Genomic DNA, 23,629 nt, shown 5'->3' on the forward strand with positions numbered 1-23,629 from the left:
GGTTGAGCACTCGGAACCTCCTTCCCCTTTCCTCCTCTTTATTTGAGGCGTCTGAGTTGAACAAGACATGAAGGATAAATTTCATCTATTCAATTGGTTGCAGTTTCTTGAATCAATTGCTGCGCTTTAGTATCTCCGCTTCCTTCTTCAAAAGGGAAAAAATTCTTTTTTTTTTTTTTTTGGGTTTAAACTTGAGCAGGGTTTGGGGGCAAGGGGTGGAGAGAGCTTGAATATGGCATATGTAGGTGGAGCGGCAGCAGCAGCATCAGGTGGGCCGACATCAATAAGACAAGTGAAGTTGGATAAAGAATGTGAGCTCAGAATTGAAGTGGCTGAAACGCCTTTCCGTCTTCGCCTTCTCACTGGAACAGCTGAGATTTTTGGCACTGAGATCCCTCCTGAAATCTGGCTTTCTTTCCCTCCAAGACTCAAATTTGCTGTATGTATCTTTAACCAATTTAATGCTCTATATGTGTATTTATTCTGTTAGAGTTGACTGTGTCTGACTCTTTTACTTGCAGTTGGATAAAATTTTGTTTTCTTGACGGTTATGCAGTTAGTTTAATGATATTGGTGTTTCTGAGGCAATTGAATTTTTTTTTTCAAACACCAGGTTTTTACCTGGTATGGAGCCACAATTGAAATGGATGGTACCACTGAGACAGATTATACAGCAGATGAGGTATGACTTGTGTTTACATGTGCTATGGTGTCGAACTTTCCTTATCTTAAATACTGCTCAAGGATAACTTTTCCAACATATATACTTAAAACTGGAAACTCTACCGTCTTGATACGGTAAAGTGTAGTAAGAGATTTCTATGTCTAGGGATGTACTGAATTGTAAGGTTTGCTTGCCCAGTTCATATTTTGGAAAGTGTTCCGTATCCTTAATGCAGTATGCGGTCTTGACAAATTTTCTTCTGGAGTTATATAGAGATCTATATAACATGTATCTCTAAGCAAATTGCTTAATATTCTAAAAAGACTTGTCATATTGTTAAAGTTGAAGTCTTTGATTCATTTGATGTACGGGGATTTCTACCCTTGGCTTCCAGACTCCCATGGTTAGTTATGTGAATGTGCATGCGGTGCTAGAGGGACGAAGAAATCGCGCAAAAGCTTCGCCAGGTGACTCTGATGCCTCTCAGGTATTGATGCTCTGCCTATTGAAAAATTGAAGCTTTTATGTTTCATATGCTTCTTGAATTATGTTTCTCAATGTGTAAACGTATGACATATGTGCAAGTGCATTTCTATATATATGTCTAATATGATATAATTGACCACAAACATGCAAGCAAAAGTATATAGACATGTCTCTGTAGCCTATCTACATCTAAGGATACATTTGTTAATTAGTTCTTTGCTTATGCTTTCATGAAACTTCATTCATTTTCTTTCACATTGGGATTCTGCTTAAACTGAAGGAACAATTCTGATCTCAAAATTTTATGTTACTTGTGTGTGAATGGAGACAATGATTGGAGTATGCTTCCCTGAACAACAGTGTGAGATGGTAACCGATAATTCCTTTGGTGCCTCAGTCTTCTAAGTGTGATCTATTACCTTACTTTAGAATGTACAAAGAAAACACATTTTCTGATTTAAGAATGAGAATTGAGAAAGCACTACAGAGCCTTTTACATCATAACATGTGATGCAACCAAGAAAATGAACAGGGTTTGGAATAAGAGCAAATTATCCTGATAGCCATTAAACATTTCAAATAGTCGAGTTTTGGCCATTCAACTATTAATAGTATGTTTTACCCCTCCAAAACTATTGAAAGTGTAAATTTTGGGTCTTTCCGTCTGATTTTGGCCTTAACTCTACCACCTCTAACCATTAATAGTATGTCTCGTAAATCGTGCAGACCCTCAGATCTAACAGAGTTAACGGTGGAATCAAATGCAATGGCCCAAAATTTACACTTTTGATAGTTTAATGGGTAAAAAGATACTACTAATAATTGAGTGGCCAAATCTTGACTATTGAAAAAGTTTAGTGACTACCCAGATAATTTGCTCTTGGAAATAAAATAGTTGGTCCCCCTGTTTCCTTTCAATGTGAAAAAATAATAGTCTAATTCTGACGTGGTTCTTGACTCAGTTTTCTAAGTGTGATCTGTTACCTTACTTTAGAATGTACAAAGAAAACATATTGCTAATTTAAGGATGAGAATTGAGGAAGCACTACAGAGCCTTTTACATCATAACATGTAATGCAACCAAGAAAATGAACAGGGTTTGGAAATAAAATAGTTGGTCCTCCTGTTTCCTTTCAATGTGAAAAAATAAATATTGTCTAATTCTGACATGGTTTTTGACAAATAATGAGATTTGGACTGTATAGTAGGAAGTGTAGTTTAATTCCTGGTAACAATTGATTAAGAAGTTTTCATGGATTCTAGTACAAGGAGCTTTTATGAAGAGCAGAACTTACTCAGAAAACAATCTACATACATCAATTCCACACCGCTGTGGTGCACTATGGTGCCTGAATGGCACTTGTTCAGAAAGACTTCCTTCTGAAATTGTACAAGGCTTTAGTCACTTTCAGCAAAATTGTTGTAATATGTTTATTTACATCCATTGATCCATAAAATATCTTGCACCTGCAGTTCTCATGGTAATATTGGTTGCCTTGCGAATTTTCTACCAGCTTGTAAGCAACTTATTTATTACATTTCTATGCAACAATTATATGCCCTGTCTGTTAGTTTCACTGGGTTTATTCACTTGTTTGTTTCAGGGCCCCAGGGTTATTGTTGTGGGACCTACAGATTCTGGAAAAAGTACTTTGTCTAGGATGCTTCTCAGTTGGGCAGCTAAACAAGGTTGGAAACCAACATTTGTTGATTTGGACATAGGCCAAGGATCCATAACAATTCCTGGATGCGTAGCTGCTACACCGATTGAGATGCCAATTGATCCGGTTGAAGGAATCCCACTTGAGATGCCTTTGGTATACTTCCATGGGCATCCAACACCTAGGTAATAAAAAATCCTACTTTGCAACGGTGTGTTGTCCTTTGAGCTGTTGATTTGTTCTTTCCTAGGTACTTTCTCGGATCCAAATTTAACTTTTGAGATGTATTTGTCTGGATACAGTGCCAATGTAGATTTTTACAAGGTTCTTGTAAAGGAGCTTGCTCAAACTCTTGAGAAACAGTTTTCTGGGAATGCCGAATCTAGAGCAGCAGGCATGGTCATCAATACCATGGGATGGATAGATGGTGTTGGTTACGATGTACAAGGATCTAGCTCTTGATAACATGTGCAATGTTAATTTTTGGGATTTATCTGTTGTTTAATGTCGATAATATTTACTTTTTTGCAGTTGCTGCTCCATGCAATTGATGCTTTTAGTGCCTCTGTTGTTCTGGTATTGGGTCAGGTACGTCTGATTACAGCTTTAGTGGACAGCTTAAAAAATGATTATTACATGAACTCTTACATTGCTAATATTGGAGTTACCTAAATATTTAGAACTTTTCATATCTCTGAAAGTTCTCCTCATCAGTGTGCAATGTGAAGTTAGATCCACATATGGTCTGAAGGGCCCTTCACCTGATGGTTAAGCTTTGGGCATGGTTGGAGGTCTTTGCTTGGCATGTCTAATATTTGCACTTAGGTTTCTGGTCGAATATAAATGATTTTGGTCTTAAAAGATTGGAATCTATGTCTTTTTTGGGAAACCTGCATAAGGAAGACTTGCATTGATTTGCTCTTAAAATTGTTGCAATGAATGTGAATGCATAACCTGGCTCCTTTAATCTTTGATTGATAAATTTGCTAATCTGTTTATCTTCTGAATTATGACAGAGCGAAAATGGAGGTTTTAGTGGTAATTAAATGCATAAAATTTTCTTTTCCTTGCTTTGAGCTACAAGGCCACGTTATAGCCCAATGCCTTCTTATTCTCATGTTCTTGGCCCTTGACTTCAGAACTTTATGAGTTCTCCCTGATTGTCTCTCTAAAGGGCATTCGTGAGCAGCTTCTTATTCTGCCTGGTTTATAGGAGAAACTCTGCAGCATGCTCAAAGATGTACTGAAAAACAAGCCAAATGTTGATGTCGTGAAACTTCAAAAATCTGGTGGTGTTGTGTCAAGGAACCCAAAAGTGCGCCAAAGAGCCAGGGGTGGTAGGATAAGGGTAACTGCATTTTAAACTTGATTATGAGTCTATGTTTTGGATGGTGTTTGAAATCACTTGTGCCCAATGGTGCTGAGTCCCTTTCATCGTGTTGTATATGGAGTTTCAAACTCAGTGGTTTTGGTTTATTTCTCTCTCTTGTGCAGGAGTACTTTTATGGTCTGGCAAATGATCTTTCCCCACATTCTAATATTGCTAACTTTAGCGACTTGTCCATCTATCGAATTGGTGGTGGGCCACAAGCCCCACGTTCAGCTTTGCCAATAGGGGCTGAGCCTACTGCAGACCCTACAAGATTGGTTCCTGTTAACATCAACAGAGACTTGCTCCATTTGGTTCTTGCTGTCTCATATGCGAAAGAACCAGAGCAAATTATATCAAGGTACAGGCAAACTGCTTTCTGAGCTATTTAAGTTCAAGTATGCTAAATTAGCTACAAAAATATAAAGTTCAATATGTCAATTCAGACCTGCATACTAATCAAGCAATATGAGAATAAACCAGAAAAACTTTGGCATGGTAGCTTAGGCCTTGTGTATTCTCCACCCTGATCTACTCAATATTAGCAAATCAAATTGTTGTTGCTTATATAATCCAGCTACAGGATATCATCTCAGCTACAGGAGGTGTACAGGATATCATCTCAGCTAGATAACGAGGATGGCAGAGCACAATGACCTAATTCTTAGAGAAACTTTAAAAGAATAGTTTGAACATTATAAAGGACTTGTGTCCTCTCAGGCCACTTCCACTGTAGGACCCGAATAAAGTGTTAAAACCTGCCGTATTTTCTTTCTTAGATTGTCTTTATCGGCCTTATATGACCACATAAATGACTAATGTCTTCTTATAGCATTTTCAAGCAAAAATTATGTCTGGTTTGAAGATTATTTTATACTCCCTCCCACCCAATATGTTTGTTGCTCTTTGGGAATCCAACTTTTTAAGAATAGTGCTTTAATTGTGATGTTTCATGTTTGTACTTCTCTTTCCAATTTTACCCCCCAAATTTCAAATTTTGAATTTGAATATAAGGTATGTATGGATAGAGGAAGGGACAACATTGGGAATGGAAGCTAAAAATGGTTTTGACTTTTGTAACATGACAAACATTTTGGGATATCCCAAAATGGAAAGCATTACAAACATTTTCCATTTTGGGACGGAGGGAGTATATCTTATGGTTCTGAAGTTTTATAACCTCAACTGTAGAAGTACGAAGTTTACTATGTTTAGATCGTAGTTTAAACCTCAAACATAAAAGAATCTGTTTTATTTAGGTGATAATAAGAAGTGGCAAATGAATAGGAGAGACGAGTGTTCCAGTCTCTGAAGTTGACAATAGCCATATCGCTCATCTCCTTAAGATTGCATATACTATGGTAAAGAGGCCATGCATGACACTGAAAAAAGATCTTTTTTGTCCCGTTTCAAGCTTGAAAGAATTAATTCAGAGCATCTTGCGAGCCTAAATGAATTTGAATGAGTGAAGTCTCGCTTTGGCTCAAGGATGGAGCTTAAACTTCAGATTGTTCACGGGGATGAAACAGTAACAATCTAAGTTAATGGAAAAACTGCCAGTAAATTGATCTGAATATTCACTTTGATAATCAATCTCATATATTATGTATAATCTTATCAAAGTTAGTATTCTGAGTACAAGGATGAGAATTTACTCTCTCTCTCTCTCTCTCTCCCTCTCTTTTTTTTTGGGGTCTGTTCTTGGAAGCTTGTCAGTAAGACACGTTGATTGTTGGAATTGATGAACCCAACCTGAAACTTTATTCTAAACCTAACATCTACTTTATTACACTCATGATTGTAGTTATGCCATGGCATATGAGTAGTTACATATATCTTTAAATGGCTTAATGTATGCTGCCTTGCTGGGAACTGCACCTTCATAAGGCTGTCCATGTCTGGACCTCTCAAGAAGCTTCACTTTCATTTTTCAGTTCCTATTATAAGATGCCTGATGGTACTACAGTCTTCTTGTGTTTGTTATTTTTTCATATCCTTAAGTAGCCTGTTAAGTTATTTGTCTAAGCAAGGAAATGAGATCTCTCTGTCTGTTTCCTTATTATTTTGCTTTGTTTTGTTTTTTCATCTGGCAGCAATGTTGCTGGGTTCATCTATATCACAGACATTGACATTCAGAGGTTTGAACTAATATCTTCTTAGCATGATTATGAAGACGATGCTTGGATATGAGCAAAGATTCTGACCAATTTATAACTTTCAGGAGGAAAATTACATATCTCGCACCATGTCATGGAGAACTTCCAGGTAAATATTTGATCGTGGGGAGCCTGACGTGGGTTGAAACCTAGGCGTAGAAGGCATAAAGTAATAGCAGAGTCAAAGTGAGTGCAGTAAACCAATAGCAAACTCAATTTTTTTTCCCTGCAAGCTACCATGACTGAGTGACTTAACTCCTGATCAAGGTTTAGACTTTTTTTATTTTTTTTGGGAAACACAATCAGGGCTGTAATCATATCTGTGCTACTTGTATAGTCTGAGTTGGGTAGGAATTGCCGGTTTTTTTTTTAATGCAAATTGGGTTACTTAGATGTTAACAGTTTTTCCCCAATGCAAATTAGTATGCAGTTCATTTAGTCATATGCGCTAATGTATTATTTTCTGAACTCTTAAATATATTTATTTTTCTTCTATACTTTGACCAGCATTATGTTTGAAACAAATAGATAGTCGTGGAATGAGATGCTGCAGACTCAAAAAGAGTTATGACCAGCAACTTGACTAGAGGATGAATAATCTGATGGCAATAATTTTTGCTGAATGATCATATAGAAAGAACTGTAAAACTATCAGTCTCCAAGAATGTACAGGAGATTATTTAGAATAATTTTTGGAAAAAAAAAAGTACCTTAACACTACGTTTTTTGGTATGACATACGTGAGATTAAAATGTGATTGAAAAACGTGTCAAATTTTGTAAGCGTTTCTGAAATATTGATTGCAACAGCCAACGTACAACCTAAAATTATCTGCCTTCGGTCCTTGACTCCAAAGAATCTCTGGTGCATTAATTTCTGGAATGCCAGAACAGTCAACAGTATGGTCAGGTACTTGGGCATGATGATCCCTTCATTCTAGGAGTGCATTAAATTCACTGTGATAACTCCAACAGCGGCTGAATCACAAAGGGAGAGAACCAACCAACTAGTCTAGCAGTGCAATTCTTAAACAGGGTGCTCTTTGGAACTTGAAGCTCTTTTACACCTGCTCTGTTTCCCCTTACCAGATAGAAGAAGAAAGAATCATGCTATTGCTTACTCTGTCATGGAATAAACAAGGTCTGAAAGTTCATTTTATGGGACTTAGATTTCAAAAATTTTACTGTCAGCACTGAAATTAACAAATCAGTTTGTAGAAGGCAGCAATAATCTTGGATGCCTCAAGACAGGTGATCTTTGCCAGAATAGATTTCAGAACTAAACGAGTCTCCAAACCAATAGTCTGTTTTTACGCCACCTGATATCGAAAAACTGTTAATCACTATGCAGACACCTGAGAATTTTGTGACTTGTAATGTAATAGTCCTAAACAGTAGTAATATGTAAATCATGCCCCCCCCCCCCCCTCTTAAATAAAACAAAATCCCTCATAAATTCCTATACTAAAATTGGGCAGGCTAATAACTTGGCCTCCATGCTTGGAAGAGAGTGAGAATCTGCTGGTCTATCCATGCTACAGTTCTCTGTTCTGTCTCTGACTGACTCTCTTATATCTGTTCTGTTCATACTCGAAGCACGTTTCGACCGACCATATGTTTCTGTCTGTCCCATGCTGCTACAATAAAGTTGTGTTTCTGATAAGTTATAATACAAATTACATAAATTAAAACCTACAATTAATTCTTAAAAATTTGCTTGGCTTGGGCCCTGCCTGAAGAAGGAACGGCGGCGGAAAAATTTCACGTCGATCCATGTGGAACATTTTCATTGATTCGGGAACGAATACTAGGCACGCTTAGTAGTTGCTCGGACCGACGTAAATTTTTCCAGAGGGGCAGATTTATGAATGTGTAAAAGATTCTACTGTTGGCCTTGGATACTTTGCTTCGATTACTGCACAAGGCCGCGGTATAAGATATTTGTTGGTTCGGGAAGCAGGATTACCTGTATAGCCAGTTCACAGCTAAATTGAGCTAGCTTCTTACAACGTGTTTCTTTTTTTTTTTCTTTTTTTTTTCTGTCAATCGTCACTTTTTATATATAGTATCCTATACTATTCTAATTTAAGGAGGAGACCCAACTGAATCTAAACGAGTCGGTGGGGACTGAATCACCACCGGACTGTACATCCGTCTGAATTTTTTAAGAAGCCACTTAATGGCTTAGTGGTGATCACCAGTCCAAAGGCCGATGATTCTCTTACAAAGTGTTTCTCAGTTCATATTTTGATGCATTTCTTGTTGAAAAAAAATGAAATAAATTGGAATATATTTTGTTCTTGACAATTGATGCACCAACAGACAACTTCCCAAGTAAAGATTCATAAGAATTTTTTTTTTTAGGAAAAAGTTTAGGTGGGTTCAACTCCAATCACTACTATAGGTCAAGACATGCTTTCAAAATCATAAGTCGCTTATGAATATTCTTACAAATTGCCCGTTAGCATAACTTTCATCGGCAACGTAATTCAAACGTACGAGACATAAAAATACAGAGGCATAGAAAATTAGAAATAGAATGAGTTCTTGAAGATACTTTTCCCACCGTGAGGCACAAAAATACAGAGGACTTAATGGAGGTTGCTTGAGTGGCTGGATGGATGATCTTCTATTGGTCATCTTAGCTAGACTTAAAACAACATAAATCAGATCTTTGGTTTATGTATGGTTTACCATCAATTTCAATGACCTTTGAATGGACTGCCACCCACATTAATTAAGTTCATTATCTAAGAAAACTACCAAAACGTTCATATAAAATAAATCATTTCTGTTGCTTGCACAAGTAAATTAAGTAAGATGCTGAAAGATTTATTCATAAATGAAGACAGCATTGACATTCTGTAGTATGAGAGCCTACCATGATTCTTGACTGGAGATTTGTATGCATTAATGCCCAAACCTGGCACGTTGGTTCTTCCAAACTATACTACAAAAAAGAAGACAAGTTGTTAAAACCTCCCAATCAATAGAATGATGTGGTCCTAGGCTCTAGTGTTTCATGTATACCCAAAAAAAAAAAAATGGTCCACAATAGGTAATGTTGACCATCACCCTTGCAAGGCCTCTTTCACTTGATCACTGCAACAGTGGATATACTTACTCTAAAGAGATGCCTCACCAAAAGAATTGCCAAATGACACCTAGCTAAGGAAATTGAAATATTTTGGGTGCAAGTCACTTGCATAATTATGTTGTATATTGGCATATAGAAACATTTCTAAAGCTAAAGATATTAGGTTGATGATAAACATTAAACACATAGTGCATCCATTTGGATTGCTATTTTCTGCAGTTTTTGTAGAACAATGTACTATAACAATTTGATGTATGAGAGGTAAAAAAGTGATTGAGAACTGTGTTTATGAAAAACGTAAAAATTGTTGGAGAAAAAATGGCAATTCAAATTACTTTCAGATCGTTCCACATTAGCACTCTAATAAGCTTAGACAGGTAAAGCATACACTTCCAACTAAGTTCTCTGTCACTCAAGGATTTCCTCTTCTCACTTGTTCCTCTTTCCCTCCTTAATTCCACCTAAAATTAAGCTTATGCTTAATGAGTGTTTTAAGGTTGTTGGCACTTTGAAGTTGAATCAAGAGAGTGACTTGATAATTGACATAAGAGAAACAATAAATGTGCTAGCAACAAGTGCCCACATTAAAAAAAAAATCTTATAAAAGAAATAAATTTCTTATTATTTTAGCAGTTTCCTTCAAAGTTCAAAGTAACTAATTTCTTGAATAAAATGCACTTAGTCAATGCAGAATCTGATTACTTGAGGATCCTTTCAATGCATGGCTACTTTCTTCTTTCAAACTAAAATGGATGGCTAGTTAACAATTTGGTTCTATGTACAAATGCCATAATGCTAAATTAACTTCTCTTTCATCCTCAATCTTATGTGCATGTTTCAGTTGCATGAATCTAAAATGAATGAGAATGGATTAGCTTTTTCATTTTATTTCTCCCATGCACAACTTCGCATAATGCGCTTAGGGGTGTTTCGCGAATCGAGCCGCTCGCGAGCCGATCGCGAGCGGCTCGAATACGAGCTCGAGTCGAGCTCGTCAATATCGAGCTCGAGTCGAGCTCGAGCTAATTAAGTTGATCTCGAGCTCAAAAACATTAAGCTCGTTGGCTCGCGAGCCGCTCGCGAGCTCAATTATATATATTTTTTATTTTTTATTTTTTATTTTAATAGTAAAATTACATATATATCCCTAATATTTTATTATTTGTTAAAAAAATTATTGTTTTATTCATTTTTTTTTTAAATTTTTTTTTTATTTTTTAAAAATAAAATAATAATAATTATTAATTTTTTTTTTTAAGCTCGAGCTCGACTCGAATTTGACTCGAGCTCGATATTTTGAGCTCGTCGAGCTCGAGCTCGAGTTCGAGCTTCACAAAATTAACTCGAGCTCGGCTCGATTAGCCAAAGCTCGACTCGAGCTCGGCTCGTTTGCACCCCTTATGCGCTCATAGCATGTATTTGTTATCCCTTTTTTGGTAAGTATGTATTTATTATCTTGTTCATGCTGAAAAATGATTAATGTTTACCAAAATAACAGTAGTGTTATAAGTTTTCTATATTAGTATATGTTGATGTAAGACAATTACACTTAGTTAATTTGCAATTCTTTTGTACATGTGGGATGCATTTAGATTGACTAATATAAAAAAACAAAAACAAAAATTTAATTTTTTTTTAAAGAAATATGCCTCTGATGGGAGTAGTTTAATTAATAGTAGTGTTTAATGCTATGATTTATGTAATCCTGGCTTTTTTATTTTTTCAATCCAGACAGGCAAAATTTAATGGAAAATAATCTTTCACAAAAAGCCATGCTCTAAATCTTACTCATTTATTAAACTAGCTTAATCATGTTCTCTAACCAATATTTTTAATAAAACTTTGTTTAATTGACCTCTCTAACCAATAACCTTGAGAAGGAAAATAACAAATTAATACTTATGAAAGAGACAGAGAGCAGATTAAAGAAAATGTAACAAAATGGTGAGAGTGGGAACTGGGAACCCCAAATCCAACCAAACATGGCATAAAATTTCCAGCTGTCAAACAGATGCCAGGCACCTGGTATTTCACCAGATCCAAACCTCATTGCACAAACATTAATAAATATTTCTACTTGAAAATAATAATTAATTAAAAAAAAAACACTATGCTAGACTAAGTACTATGCTACTAAGTCCATTTATTAACTGATTAAATTTTTACTACTTCTGTTACTTGTGATACTATAATGATACTAGTACTTTGGTCTGATGAACTGATGAGGTGAGAATCCAAGTGGGTTTCTCAGGTTTCCTCCTCACCTTCTCTGTTTCTTCCAATAAATTAATTTGAGTTGAGAGCCTTCTTTGTGGGTTTTGTGCACTGTTAACAAATAAAAAGGGGTCTTTTTTCATTTTCCGAAGCAAAGGAAGGGGAGAAAAACTGGGCAGGGAAGATAAATGGAGGAGGAAGAACATCAGACTGTTGCTAGCAGTAGTAGCAATAATAATTGTGAAGATGAAGTTCTGGGTTCCAGCTTGACCATGGAGAAAGTTGCTGCTGCCAAGAAATTTATCGAGAATCACTACAAAACCCAGATGAAGAGCATTCAACAGCGCAAAGAAAGGTGCTTTCTTCATTTTTGTCTGTTTGTGCTGTATTTTTGCGATTAGTTGATGTTGTACTTCATGCATATTGCTTATGAAGTCAGTGTGTGTTTTCGGAAAAGAGTGAAAAAGGTGTTGATTAAATTATCTTGGTTTGGTATGTTACAAGATCTAGTGTTACTGCTGATTCTTTTGTTTAATTTGTTCATGCTATGGTTTAGAAGTTTAATTTGTACTTGAATGCTTCTGTAGTTAAAGCTACAGTTGGCTCAGATTCTGATTGTCTGAAAGGGAAAAAGGAAAGAAATGTTTGGTTGACTTGCAAGATTAGAATTTCTTTGTTTCCTGTATTTTCCTTCGTGGCCCTTGATTAAGTGTACACTCTCTGCACCCTGGGATAGGGTTGTCTTTAAATTCCTGGCAAGACTTGCTGTGGCCGGAGCTTTAGGAGGTGGGATTTGGTTTTGATTGTCTAGGTAACCGGAGCGAGGTCCAGCGTAAGTGCTCAAGGTTGAAAAACTAATGTAGTTGCCGCAGCTTTCTTTATTCTAGCACGAATATCAAATTTTTATCTATTTGAGCTGATCAAATCTGTATAGCGTCAGTTAAAAGCCTCATGCATGAGGATCTGAGAAGGGCTACTCTTTATTCAGCTTTAAAGTTCTACTAGAAGATGTTTGATTTATTTGTTAATGTATAACTCTAATTTTCACAATTAAGTTATCATTTATTAACATTGAGTGCAAGGTGTAAAGCTTAACCGCATAATCGAGTGCCTCTATTGGTTAGTATAAAACCAGGTAGACAAATAGGTATGTCACCAGTGCTTGTGTTTTGGAGCTTCTGATTTGCTAAACAGGCCGGCATCTTGCATTGTAAGTAAAATTTATTTGGGACTTTAGTTTGAATCTAGATGAAATTCTGTTTGAAGTTGTTGCATCTGATGGTGAATATTATTCTTTTAGCATCCTGCTGTATCCTGGTTGTGGCATTCTGTGCTACAATGTTTGGTCTTGATGACGATTATCAGAAGCTGATATTTGCAATGCCTAAGTGCCGGAAATCCAGGACGTTCATGTTGAACTATGAGAAACTTCTATATGATAGCCCCCAAATACCGCATCTTACTTTCATTTGTACTCTTAACCTGCCGTTCATGATACACTTTCCTGCCGTTTTGATCTTAATAAAGTGTTGTTGTTGTTGTTTCTCGAAAATAGAAATCGATATTGGTGTTTATAACTAGGGTCAAAGCAAAGTGAGGACCTGTGAGAGACACTTACAAGTATAGTACATTTGCATTCCTGAGAAAGTGCCAAGATTCATAAGAAGCTAGTCCAGCCTAGACCTAGCATTTACCAAATCCAAACCTTGGTGCAAATGAAGTGTTATTTCAATGCCCAGTTTATTTGATAAGCTAAGAGAGCCGGTTTCTGTTTAACCTCATTTTCATCATAAGTATACCAAGTAAACTCACCGTGTCTGTACTTAAATAAATAGATTGGGGGAGGGGGGACCATAAGAGGCTGAAATTCTGACAATTGTAAATGTCGGGACTAAGCTTGACAATGGAGAAAATGGTCCCTTCCAGGCAACTAATTGTGAAGTATTGCAAGGATTATGTGACAAGCACTCAAGACTGCAACAGAGGTATCTGTATACATGTGACCATGCACACACATGTGAACATTCATGAACACTGTACATGAATGATGCATGTAACTTTGGCTGAATGAAGAAGAATGAATTGAATCAATTAGCTTGACTTACATGGAAATTTTGTTATTCTACCGGAATCTACCACTGGTTTTAACATTTTGGATCAAGTCTCTGAGGAGTTTGTCTTTCTTTAATCTCGTGCAGGTAATAGCAGCACTTGGTCTAGTTATCCAAAAAGAAAATAAGCAAAGATTTAGGAGAGAGAGAGAGAGAGAGAGAGAGAGCTTTGTTCTTCTTGAAATTCAAGCTCTTGCTTAATGATCACGGAATAATCTCTTTGCATGCTTAGGATAAAGCAAGAATTGGAAATCTATTACCTGTGTTTACTCTTTCTTAAATCTTTCAATTTCTATCCTAGAAATTGGTCTATCCAAATACTTGTATAAAGTTCCTGATTCTACTGTTATTCCTTTTACATCAATGTTTTATGTTTCTGTACTCAATTTCAAAAATGTCTTAGCGCAATATGGAACAGTAATATGTGGGCATAAGACATTCCTGATTTCTGACCTCCTACCGTAGGCGGTGGGTTCTAGAAAGGCAGCTAGCTGCTTCAGATGTGCCCAAAGAGGAACAGCTAAACCGAATCAAAGATTTAGAGCGGAAGGAGACAGAATATATGAGATTGAAAAGGCACAAGATATCTGTTGATGACTTTGAGCTTCTGACCATCATTGGAAGGGGTGCTTTTGGTGAGGTTAGTGGCGTCCTTGATGAACAATAATGCATGACTACATGGACCTTGCGATGATATTTCTTTGTAATTTGTCGCTTAAAGTGCCTGACTGTTGACCAGATTATTTTTGGATCTTTTCAAAGATTTCTTTCATTCCCTTCAAATTCGAGTACTATGCTCATTTGGCTTTATCTTAATGAATTTCATGTTTTCCAATAATCCTCTGTGTGTGTGTGTGTGTGTTTTTTTAATATTAATCTTCTAAAATTTCAGGTCCGACTCTGTCGTGAGAAAAAGTCTGGCAATATATATGCTATGAAGAAGTTGAAGAAATCCGAAATGGTCATGAGAGGACAGGTGAAAGAGAAATATAACTGCTCATGTTACTCAAATACATAAAATCTGTATGCAGTAGGCGCTTGTGCTTTCTGTATGTCTTTCCTTACATATTCGCCATTTGCGCTTTATATATTTGTGGCACCACGTGTCTGCCTGTTTGTGATTCATTATGTTATGAGTTGTTTGCAAAACTATAGTGTGTATGATATGTTGGACCTCGAATGGAGATGCTTCTTTTCTTACTTGCAAAACCAAAGTAAGTCTTTCCATGGAAGGCCGTCCTAGGACAAATTTAAGAATCCCTTATTGTTCCTTAGTCTCTTGTCTTAATTTTTTCTTTTATATGTTTATAAGGAAAGCATAATTGTATGCTTGAACTTACATTTTTGTTGTCATTCAGCAGATCACTGCAAACCTAATATAAAGGCTGCTGATGCTTTGGCCACTCGCTTCCTTCCCCACCCCCGTCCCTCTTTGTAGATAACTCAATTGGTTATATGTTGTTGGATTCCCAAACTTTAGGTTCAACAAGAAGCCAAATCAATTAATCTGGTACTTGAAGTGGATGGAGGTTGCTCATTCTAATATTCTAATCTGCAAAATATGAGTTTTAGATTCAGCCCTAGTTTTTACTTGCAAGATTTTGATATTTCCAGGATATGCGTACAGGCTTACTCTAGTTATATTATATGATCTCTGTCTCTCTCTTTCTCTGAACAGCTTCGTCTTCTGTAGGTGGAACATGTTAGAGCAGAAAGAAACCTACTTGCAGAAGTGGCCAGTCACTATATAGTGAAGTTATACTACTCCTTTCAAGATGCTGAATACCTTTATCTTATAATGGAGTATCTTCCTGGCGGGGACATGATGACTTTGTTAATGAGAGCGGATACATTGTCTGAAAATGTGGCTAAGTTTTATATTGCTCAGAGTGTCTTGGCCATAGAGTCTATTCACAAGCATAATTACATTCATAGGTGTGTTTGTGAAACACTCCTGCTGTTTTTCATATGAGAAGTCAAATGATCTGGAGAACTGTTTAGCTGTGTAAATTGCTTGTGATTGTGCTGACTTCACTTCATTTTATATTCAGAGATATCAAACCTGACAATCTCCTCCTTGACAAAGATGGTCACATGAAGCTTTCAGACTTTGGTCTTTGTAAGCCTCTTGATTGTAGAACTTTATCCACTCTAAATGAAAATGAAGCCATGGATGATGAGAATATGAGAGACCCAATGGACATTGACAGCTGCTTCCCAGATGCAAGCAATGTTAGTAATTGGAAAAGCCCCCAGGAACAGCTTCAGCATTGGCAGATGAATAGGAGGACGCTGGTATGACAGTCTGTTATAAATAAGTGGTTTTTTTTGCTTGTGTTTGTCTATCTGGGATTTTCTCAGTTAACTAGTTATTATTGTTGTTCAAAAATTGGAGAAATGTGATTAAGGAAATTAACACAAGAAGCCTAACCAGATGGTAAATTGTATCCAGGACTACTAATGGATGATACCTGATATGGCACGTGGTAATACTTCAATTACAATGATAGTAAGAACAACTTGTGGATATTTAATTCAAATTAAGGCCAAAACCATAAGGCAACAAAGTGAATGTCAATTAGAATTTCAATATACTGATAATCAAGCGTCTGCTACTATTTGGGTTGGTCATTTGACATGTTATAAGAATGCTATCTGTATCTGGGACATCATTATGCTACAAAAAGTTACTGAGCCTAGCATTATGGGTGATTACATGTGGTAGTTTATGCACGCACTTGGCGCAGAAAGTAAGTGAGCAAGGTTGGCTGTCAGGGTAATCTCTTTAGTAGGGGTGAAGAAATGTAAGTTTTTTTTTTTGTTGAAGAGTAAAAATATGTTAGACAATGTGGAAGGTGCTGAAATTTAAGGCTGCAAATTCTGAAGGAGAAAAAGACAAAAGCATAGGAGTTTTGGCTCAAAATGTAAGCAATAGGCATAGATTATCAGAACATAACATCTTTATCCACTGAAAGCTTTCATATGACATGCTTGTTGGAGACGAAGAAGGGCTTATGAACGAAGTCAACTTGGAACCTCAAATTTGGGCAAAAAGTTCTTGAACTGCTGACCTTTTTTTTGATGTGTTCATTCATTACCAATCAAACTAAAAATACACCAAAATAGAAGGCCACTATAGATGTAGAAGTGTCTAGCCTATAGTATGTATCTAAAGCATGATGACAACATAAAATTTAGCTTCTGACTGCAATTACAAGGCACTAAAGTAAAATATCAACCCTTACTGAGAGTTGCTCTGAATTGTCCAACTACGATTATCATGAAGATAGCCCTAAAAATACAATGCTGAAAAAAATTATCTGCTGGTAGAAGTAAAGTCCTATAAGGGCATAAAGAACCATAATAAGAAGCAACTATAAAGCCTATAAATTCAACATTATGCAGAGTTCTCAGAAACTGATATCGTGCATTCCCTAGACAGAAATGTGCTAAATGTGTGTCAAAACTACAAGTAGGTCTTCAAGATGAAAATCTTGTAGAGCAGACTATGAACAAGTAATTATATCTCTCTCTGATAAACCTGGACATTTGTCAGATCCTTTATGGGGCTTGTTCTCTTTAAGAAACTTCAGTACCATGTGAAAGTCTTCCATGCAATATATCACTGTATTTTGATCATCTGCAATTTTTACTTTGAGGATAACTTTTATCTTTATTCTTTTTGTTTTGAAAGGCATTTTCAACGGTGGGTACACCAGACTATATTGCTCCAGAAGTACTATTGAAGAAAGGATATGGCATGGAATGTGACTGGTTAGTGTTATTCTTCCTGAATCGTATGATTCATTAATCCTACTAAAGTTTGAGTTTATTATCTGAGCTTATCTGTGATAGTTTCCCATCATATTCATATATATCAACATATAGTTCAACTTCCTTTTTCTTTCCTTTTTGGTGATTTTTTTTTTCAACTGTTTGTCTATGTCCAGATGAACAATTACTAAACCCTGGAATGGCATCATAAGGTTTTTATTTTTTTTACTTTTCTTTGAGGCATCAGAGTCTTTTATCTCCTTCTTATGATTATTGAAATGTATGGCAAGGAAACCTGATTACGCTGCCAAAAATTGCTGTCATGGCTATAAATCTTGCATGGAAAGTAGCATCTGTTTTATTGGTATTTCTACCATGTGTATTCATGCTAAGGGAATTGAAACCATCATAAACAAGAGCAGGATATGCAGAAAAATAATGAAATTTACCTTTAATCATGGAGTGGTAGACTATGCTGCTAAAATTTTTCATGGAAGATTGGTAAATGAGGGCCTGTTTGACTTGCAGGATACTTAGAAACCTGATGTGGAAATCTGGTTTAATCACTTTGTATTTCTTGTCTGGTTACAACAGATATGAAATGAACTACTTTTATTGTTAGAATATGCAAGTGTCCTATGTTTAATAATCTCATGTTTTGTAATTGGTTTTACAAATTATAAAATCGTTAGCGTCCAAACAAGATGGGCCTTAAAGTGCTTAAAAGAAGAGATGGGGTAAGATCTTCATGTATTTGAAGAAAGTTGTGCTAAATGAAGATGCTAGAAAAATTTTGGAGACTTTTAGGAACTTCGTAGCTTGTGCACAAGATGCATATTGGGTATTTGCTAATTGTATGGACAAATTACTCTTTAGATAGGACTGATAGTAAGATCTACAAAATGAATTTGCATTAGCAATAGCTTGTTTTAAAAATTAAATAACTGTTTCGTTCGACAATATGCTAAGGAGCATTAACCTGTATTTGTTGCTTCTTCTCACCCTCATGTAGCTGTTTTCTTAAGTTGATGTTCTGACATCTTTCTACTCCTCTAATGCTGACAAAAATTAGATTATGATGACAGTGTTTTTGTTCAATCATCAAAAAGTTTATGGACTTTGTTATTCACTAGTTAATATGAGTGTTTAATATTGTGTGATTTTCTCATCTCCCTTGCACTTGGCCTGATAAAAACAGAAGAGCTTAACAGAAAGAACCGATTTGAACTGATAAAATGCTTCATCTGTTTCAAATCTTAAAACTCTTTTTCATTCTCTCTTTACTTGCCATTCATTGACCTATTTCAAATGGGAGTTTAGAACTTGCCTGTTGTACAGCATATTCAGCATGATCCAATACCCCAATTCTTGATTGGGATGTCAAAACTTTATGACACTCATTTCTTGCATGACAACCCTTTTTAGATCTTCTAGCCAGTTGCTGTTACTCAATTCTTTAAGATAAGAAAAAAGTTGTCTTCTTATTGCTTGTCTCGTCATATCTAAACTTCCCACAGGTGGTCACTGGGTGCAATAATGTATGAAATGCTTATGGGTTACCCACCATTTTATTCAGATGATCCTCTAACTGCTTGCCGAAAGGTAACTTGAAGTACATCTTTCCTGTCTCCATACCCTCTGGCACTGGCAACACGCCCTGTATAATTGTATTTTGCAGCCTGTGGTCATATTTTAAGAATTTGTTGGTTCCGTTTGGTATTTCAATACTTTGATGCATCCATCGTAGAGTCCTATGATAAGCCATCACGTAAATGATTTTTTAATAATTGAGTAAATGGCATGATTTATGACCTCTTGTAGTATAATGTAGTGAAAACTGTAGTTAGGTATGTCTCGGGTCTCTTCGTACCTCTTTGAGGATTGTACTCTTCAAGTTGAGTTGAGTAGAAAATTATCTTGGAACTATTCTTCAGTCGATTTCTATTCGAATTCCATAGACAGTAACATGTACAAATGTTTTCTTCAAATGCGCAAGCCTAGTGGAAGTTTTACGAATTTGACCCATTAGTAAAAACCTTATGTTTGTTGATCGTAAGTGGTCCTCATCAGTCCTGTGTGTAGATTCTGAAAAAGCTTTGTGCACTTCCACCCAAGTTTTTAATTCTCAATGATCCATACACATCTGCATAACTTTTCTGTATATGTGATATGAATGTCTGTACAATGTCCAAGTATTTAAACTTGGAAAGCTGAAACTCTGCCTCATATTCTTCGGGTGTTGTTGCTCACTGGTAGCTGTATATTTATGTATGTCCATAGGTGTCTCTTTTGGCTTGCATGTGCCTGGTACTATTGTGGTATTCTGACACCTGTTTGTTACGTATTGTCAGATTGTTCATTGGAGAAATCACCTAAAATTTCCAGAAGAAGCCAATTTGACACTCGAGGCAAAAGATCTCATCTGTAGGTTACTATGTGATGTTGAACATAGGCTCGGCACTGGTGGGGCTGATCAAATTAAGGTGCGTTGCAAGTCAATTCTGCCACTTCAATTTTGTCAAAATTTTCATCTTGTTCACATCATGAGAATTTTCCAGGCCCACCCCTGGTTTAAGGATATCGAGTGGGATAAACTGTATGAAATGGAGGCAGCTTATAAGCCAGAAGTTAATGGGGAGCTGGATACCCAGAATTTTATGAAGTTTGATGAAGTATTATTCACAGCCCATCCTCTTTCATTTCTGTATTCCTTTAAATGATGTACAACATTGTGTTTCATACGTTCGTAGCTTCTTTACTTAAGATACTCTTAAGGTAAATGATATCATGATTTAGAGTTATTATCATGTTCCTCTATTTGAAGATTCGACATCTTTGCTATGTGAAGATTCAATGTCATGGTTCACGTTGGTGTGGAAAATCTGCAGTAAAGTTCCATACACCCTGTTTCTATTGGTTTCCTCGTCATGGAACTTCTTTTTATTTATCTTCTTGATTTTGAAATGATTTTAGGTAAAGCAAGATCTCAGGATTTGAATTTACTCTAGACTGCTACTTACATGCTGGACTTGGTGCTTTAGCATGTAGATTGTTGTTGCTATGAAATGTTTCTAGGGTTCTTGTTTTCATGTATGATGATATATGGCTTGGTGAGGGCTTGTGTTCATGGGATTTTACATTTTACTGTTGGAACATGGGATTTTACATTTTACTGTTGGAACAGGTTGGTGCTCCAACACCTGCAAGAACTGGTTCAGGACCATCGCGGAAGGTATTAATACATCAAAGATTCATGCTTCATTTATGAAGTAACTTTTTTGATGGAACCTTTCTATTCTGCAAAAGAAGTTTGTTTTACATGTTCGATTCTTTCATCCGTGCGCACGAGACAAGATTCCATCTCTGTTTCAAGAAAATATTGGTGGGAGGAAAAGTCTGCTTATGCTGATTCTTTATGCTGTTAAAGTGATGTGTAGCTTGCTTCTATCTCATATTGTGTTTTAAGATTTGCATTTTAGACTGTTACAAAAGTATGCAACATTATGATCCGAATTGTAGATAATTACTTTCCAAAGTTTAAGGAGTTGAAAGAATTTAGTTACAGTAAAGCTTGCAATCTACAAACCCATGAAATTTGGTTGATCTAGATATCTCGGATTCTGTCCAATTAAATCGTGCTGTTTTGTACATCTTCATACTAAAACAAGTCAATCTTGCTTAGGTGCTGTTCAGTATTTAGATAATATTCAACATGCATGCTTTTTTGGAGGTTGCTAATAGCTCATGTTTATATTGCTTTTATTAAACAGAAACTGATTAACCTTTTCCTCCTTGTAACTTCATGAAGATGCTACTAACTCCAAAAGATTTAAGTTTTGTGGGCTATACATACAAGAACTTTGATGCTGTCAAGACACTTCGTAATTCCTCAGGTGAGTAACTTAAGCTATTCTTAACAACGATCACTATGAAGCCCCTTTAAGAAAGGGAGAAAGCATGTTTCGTCCTTTAGGATATGAAAACCTGTCTATTTAGCTTCTTTTATCTTAATCTACCAGTTTGTGTTTAATAGTGACTAAGCTTGCTATGATGATTTTGGTTATCTGGAAGCTAAATTTATTTTGTTTAAGCTTCTAAAGTCAAGGCAGCCGATTTTGCTTCCTATTATAATTTTAGTAGCCTTTGAAATGATATGGTTCCATTTACTGATTTCCTAAAGGAAATTTTCATTTATCTGGATTTCATGTGTCAAAATTACCAATTTAACCATTAGAATATGTAAAGAAAAGATCTTTATGATGTTTATTTGGCCTTGCCAAGTTCTTATTTCTTCCACTCTAATTGAACAATGTCCCTACCTATGAAATTTTTTTGTCAACTTTCTTTTCTACTTCTTTCTTGGATTTTTCAAGTTTCATTTGGGATTGTCTGCCAGAAAATGATTAGCTCAGATTCAGAATGTGGATTAGTTGGAAGGGACTGGTAATGCCATCTAAGCTTCATAGGGCAACATCTGCTAGGCTTAAAATGTTAAATGATTTTAAGAAATGATGTTCTTGGTTATATGAATTCACACGTGTGTGTCTTAGTGCAGATAAAACCGAGGTAAATCACAATGACCTGCCTATCACTGACCTATATATGCCTTTTAAAGTTACTTGTTCACTATTTTTCGTCTTATATTTTGATTACACCAAGCTTTCCTTTTTAGAGTATTTTTAAGGATATATGACATGGCCGTGCATCTTTTTCCTAACATCATCACTTTGATATGCTTATGTTATATCATGTGAAACCTTAGGACAGGTCACTGAAAGAGGGTCATTCGTGTAGCTATGACAACCAAGTATTTGTTTAACGACATAAAAACGTAAAATTAAGCAAATATTTATCTTCTGCATAAGAAATTCATTTTACTTTTGAAATAGAACATGATGTCAAGACTCATGTTAGGAGATAGATAAGAAATGAAAATGTGTTTACGAGTTACTTGAGTGGATAATTCTTTCCCAAAAACAGTTATTTTCTGCATTTTCATTCCTGTCAGTGTCGCTGGTACTTTACTGATACTGAGAATTGTTGGTCCCATGTTTTCTGCTCGTATTTGATAAACATGATGCCGTCCATACTGTGTAATCTCATGTTATTTTTTCCAGATTTCATGAGAAGCACGTCCCCAAGAAGGCCATCAATTGACTCGTTATTTGGTAAGAAGCTTTTGATATCTATCTTTAATTTATTCATTATTGGATTCTTTTCTTTTTCTTACTGAGGAATGCGCGTATCTCTGGGTTATATTCTGATAAGATGGCACATTTGCAGGTGAATCCAAGGACGATGATGTGGGGAAAGGAACAGCCAAAGAAACAGATCTACAGATGATTACATCAATGGATGATACCATGTCACCTTAATAGCAACAAAATGTTTTAGCAGATGGGAAAGGTTGCCACAGGGATGGTGGCATATGCTCGTTTTATTGACCAGGTCGCTGACCCTTAACCGGGCTTTCCTTCGAAGCAGCTGTGGCTCTCTCTATGCAAGTGTGAATTTTAAGTGTACAGTAATCCTTCTGAAACTTTAGTAGGGCACTTGGGTGCTTATATATTTATGGGACGAGAGGACTGCTGCTAGGTAGACCTATTTTCCTATAGATTTAGCGTAGGCTTCCGAGGTTCTTGTGTCCTGGCTGCCCAGGTTGGCAATCGAACTTTGCTTTCTCTTGTGGCAGCTCGATCTGATTTTGAATGGAGTGGAAATCATATAGAAACCTATTTGACTACCTCAGTTGCTAAATGGAAGGCAACTAGAGTACTTCTATAATGGTAGACTCTGATAAGCAATTGGAACGGGTCAATTCGATATAATTGGTGGTAATTTGATGTGATTGGCTTTATTTAAAGTCATTCTTGTCAAGTGAATTCCAACAAAATTTAACTTCTCTTCTTTTTATCTTTTCCCTTGCAATATCCTTCCTTCTGCTGCTAAAGCTCATCTGCCATTTTTTTTAATCTTTCTTCCCTGCAGGCCATGTTCAACCTCCTTGGAGATTTAAACATGCAAGTAAATCAAATTATGCGCCAAAAGATGCCTTTTAAGTAAACTGCTGAATACACAGCATAAAGACAAATCTAAGT

The 23,629-nt window shown here is 36.1% G+C and overlaps 2 protein-coding genes across 2 annotated transcripts; both read left to right on the plus strand.

Annotated features, from left to right (window-relative positions):
* On the plus strand, nt 1-6,778 carry LOC113781459 (protein CLP1 homolog). Its single transcript, XM_027327399.1, has 10 exons — nt 1-439; nt 614-682; nt 1,059-1,151; nt 2,755-2,996; nt 3,114-3,252; nt 3,343-3,399; nt 4,025-4,159; nt 4,306-4,541; nt 6,274-6,318; nt 6,402-6,778. Exons 1-10 carry the CDS (start codon nt 233-235, stop codon nt 6,487-6,489), a joined length of 1,311 nt encoding a protein of 436 aa, XP_027183200.1. The 5' UTR covers nt 1-232; the 3' UTR covers nt 6,490-6,778.
* A 4,714-nt stretch (nt 6,779-11,492) lies between these two features.
* LOC113779953 (serine/threonine-protein kinase tricorner) lies at nt 11,493-23,424 on the plus strand. The gene is made up of 13 exons (XM_027325752.1): nt 11,493-12,001; nt 14,223-14,397; nt 14,650-14,733; nt 15,451-15,692; nt 15,809-16,052; nt 17,452-17,531; nt 19,049-19,133; nt 19,883-20,014; nt 20,090-20,203; nt 20,716-20,763; nt 21,340-21,424; nt 22,649-22,699; nt 22,815-23,424. The coding sequence occupies exons 1-13, from the start codon at nt 11,835-11,837 to the stop codon at nt 22,904-22,906; spliced, it is 1,599 nt and encodes a 532-aa protein (XP_027181553.1). The 5' UTR covers nt 11,493-11,834; the 3' UTR covers nt 22,907-23,424.
* The last annotated feature ends 205 nt before the right edge of the window (nt 23,425-23,629 follow it).

The sequence above is a fragment of the Coffea eugenioides genome, chromosome 8 (assembly GCF_003713205.1).
Source record: "Coffea eugenioides isolate CCC68of chromosome 8, Ceug_1.0, whole genome shotgun sequence".
Classification (NCBI taxonomy): Eukaryota; Viridiplantae; Streptophyta; class Magnoliopsida; order Gentianales; family Rubiaceae; genus Coffea; species Coffea eugenioides.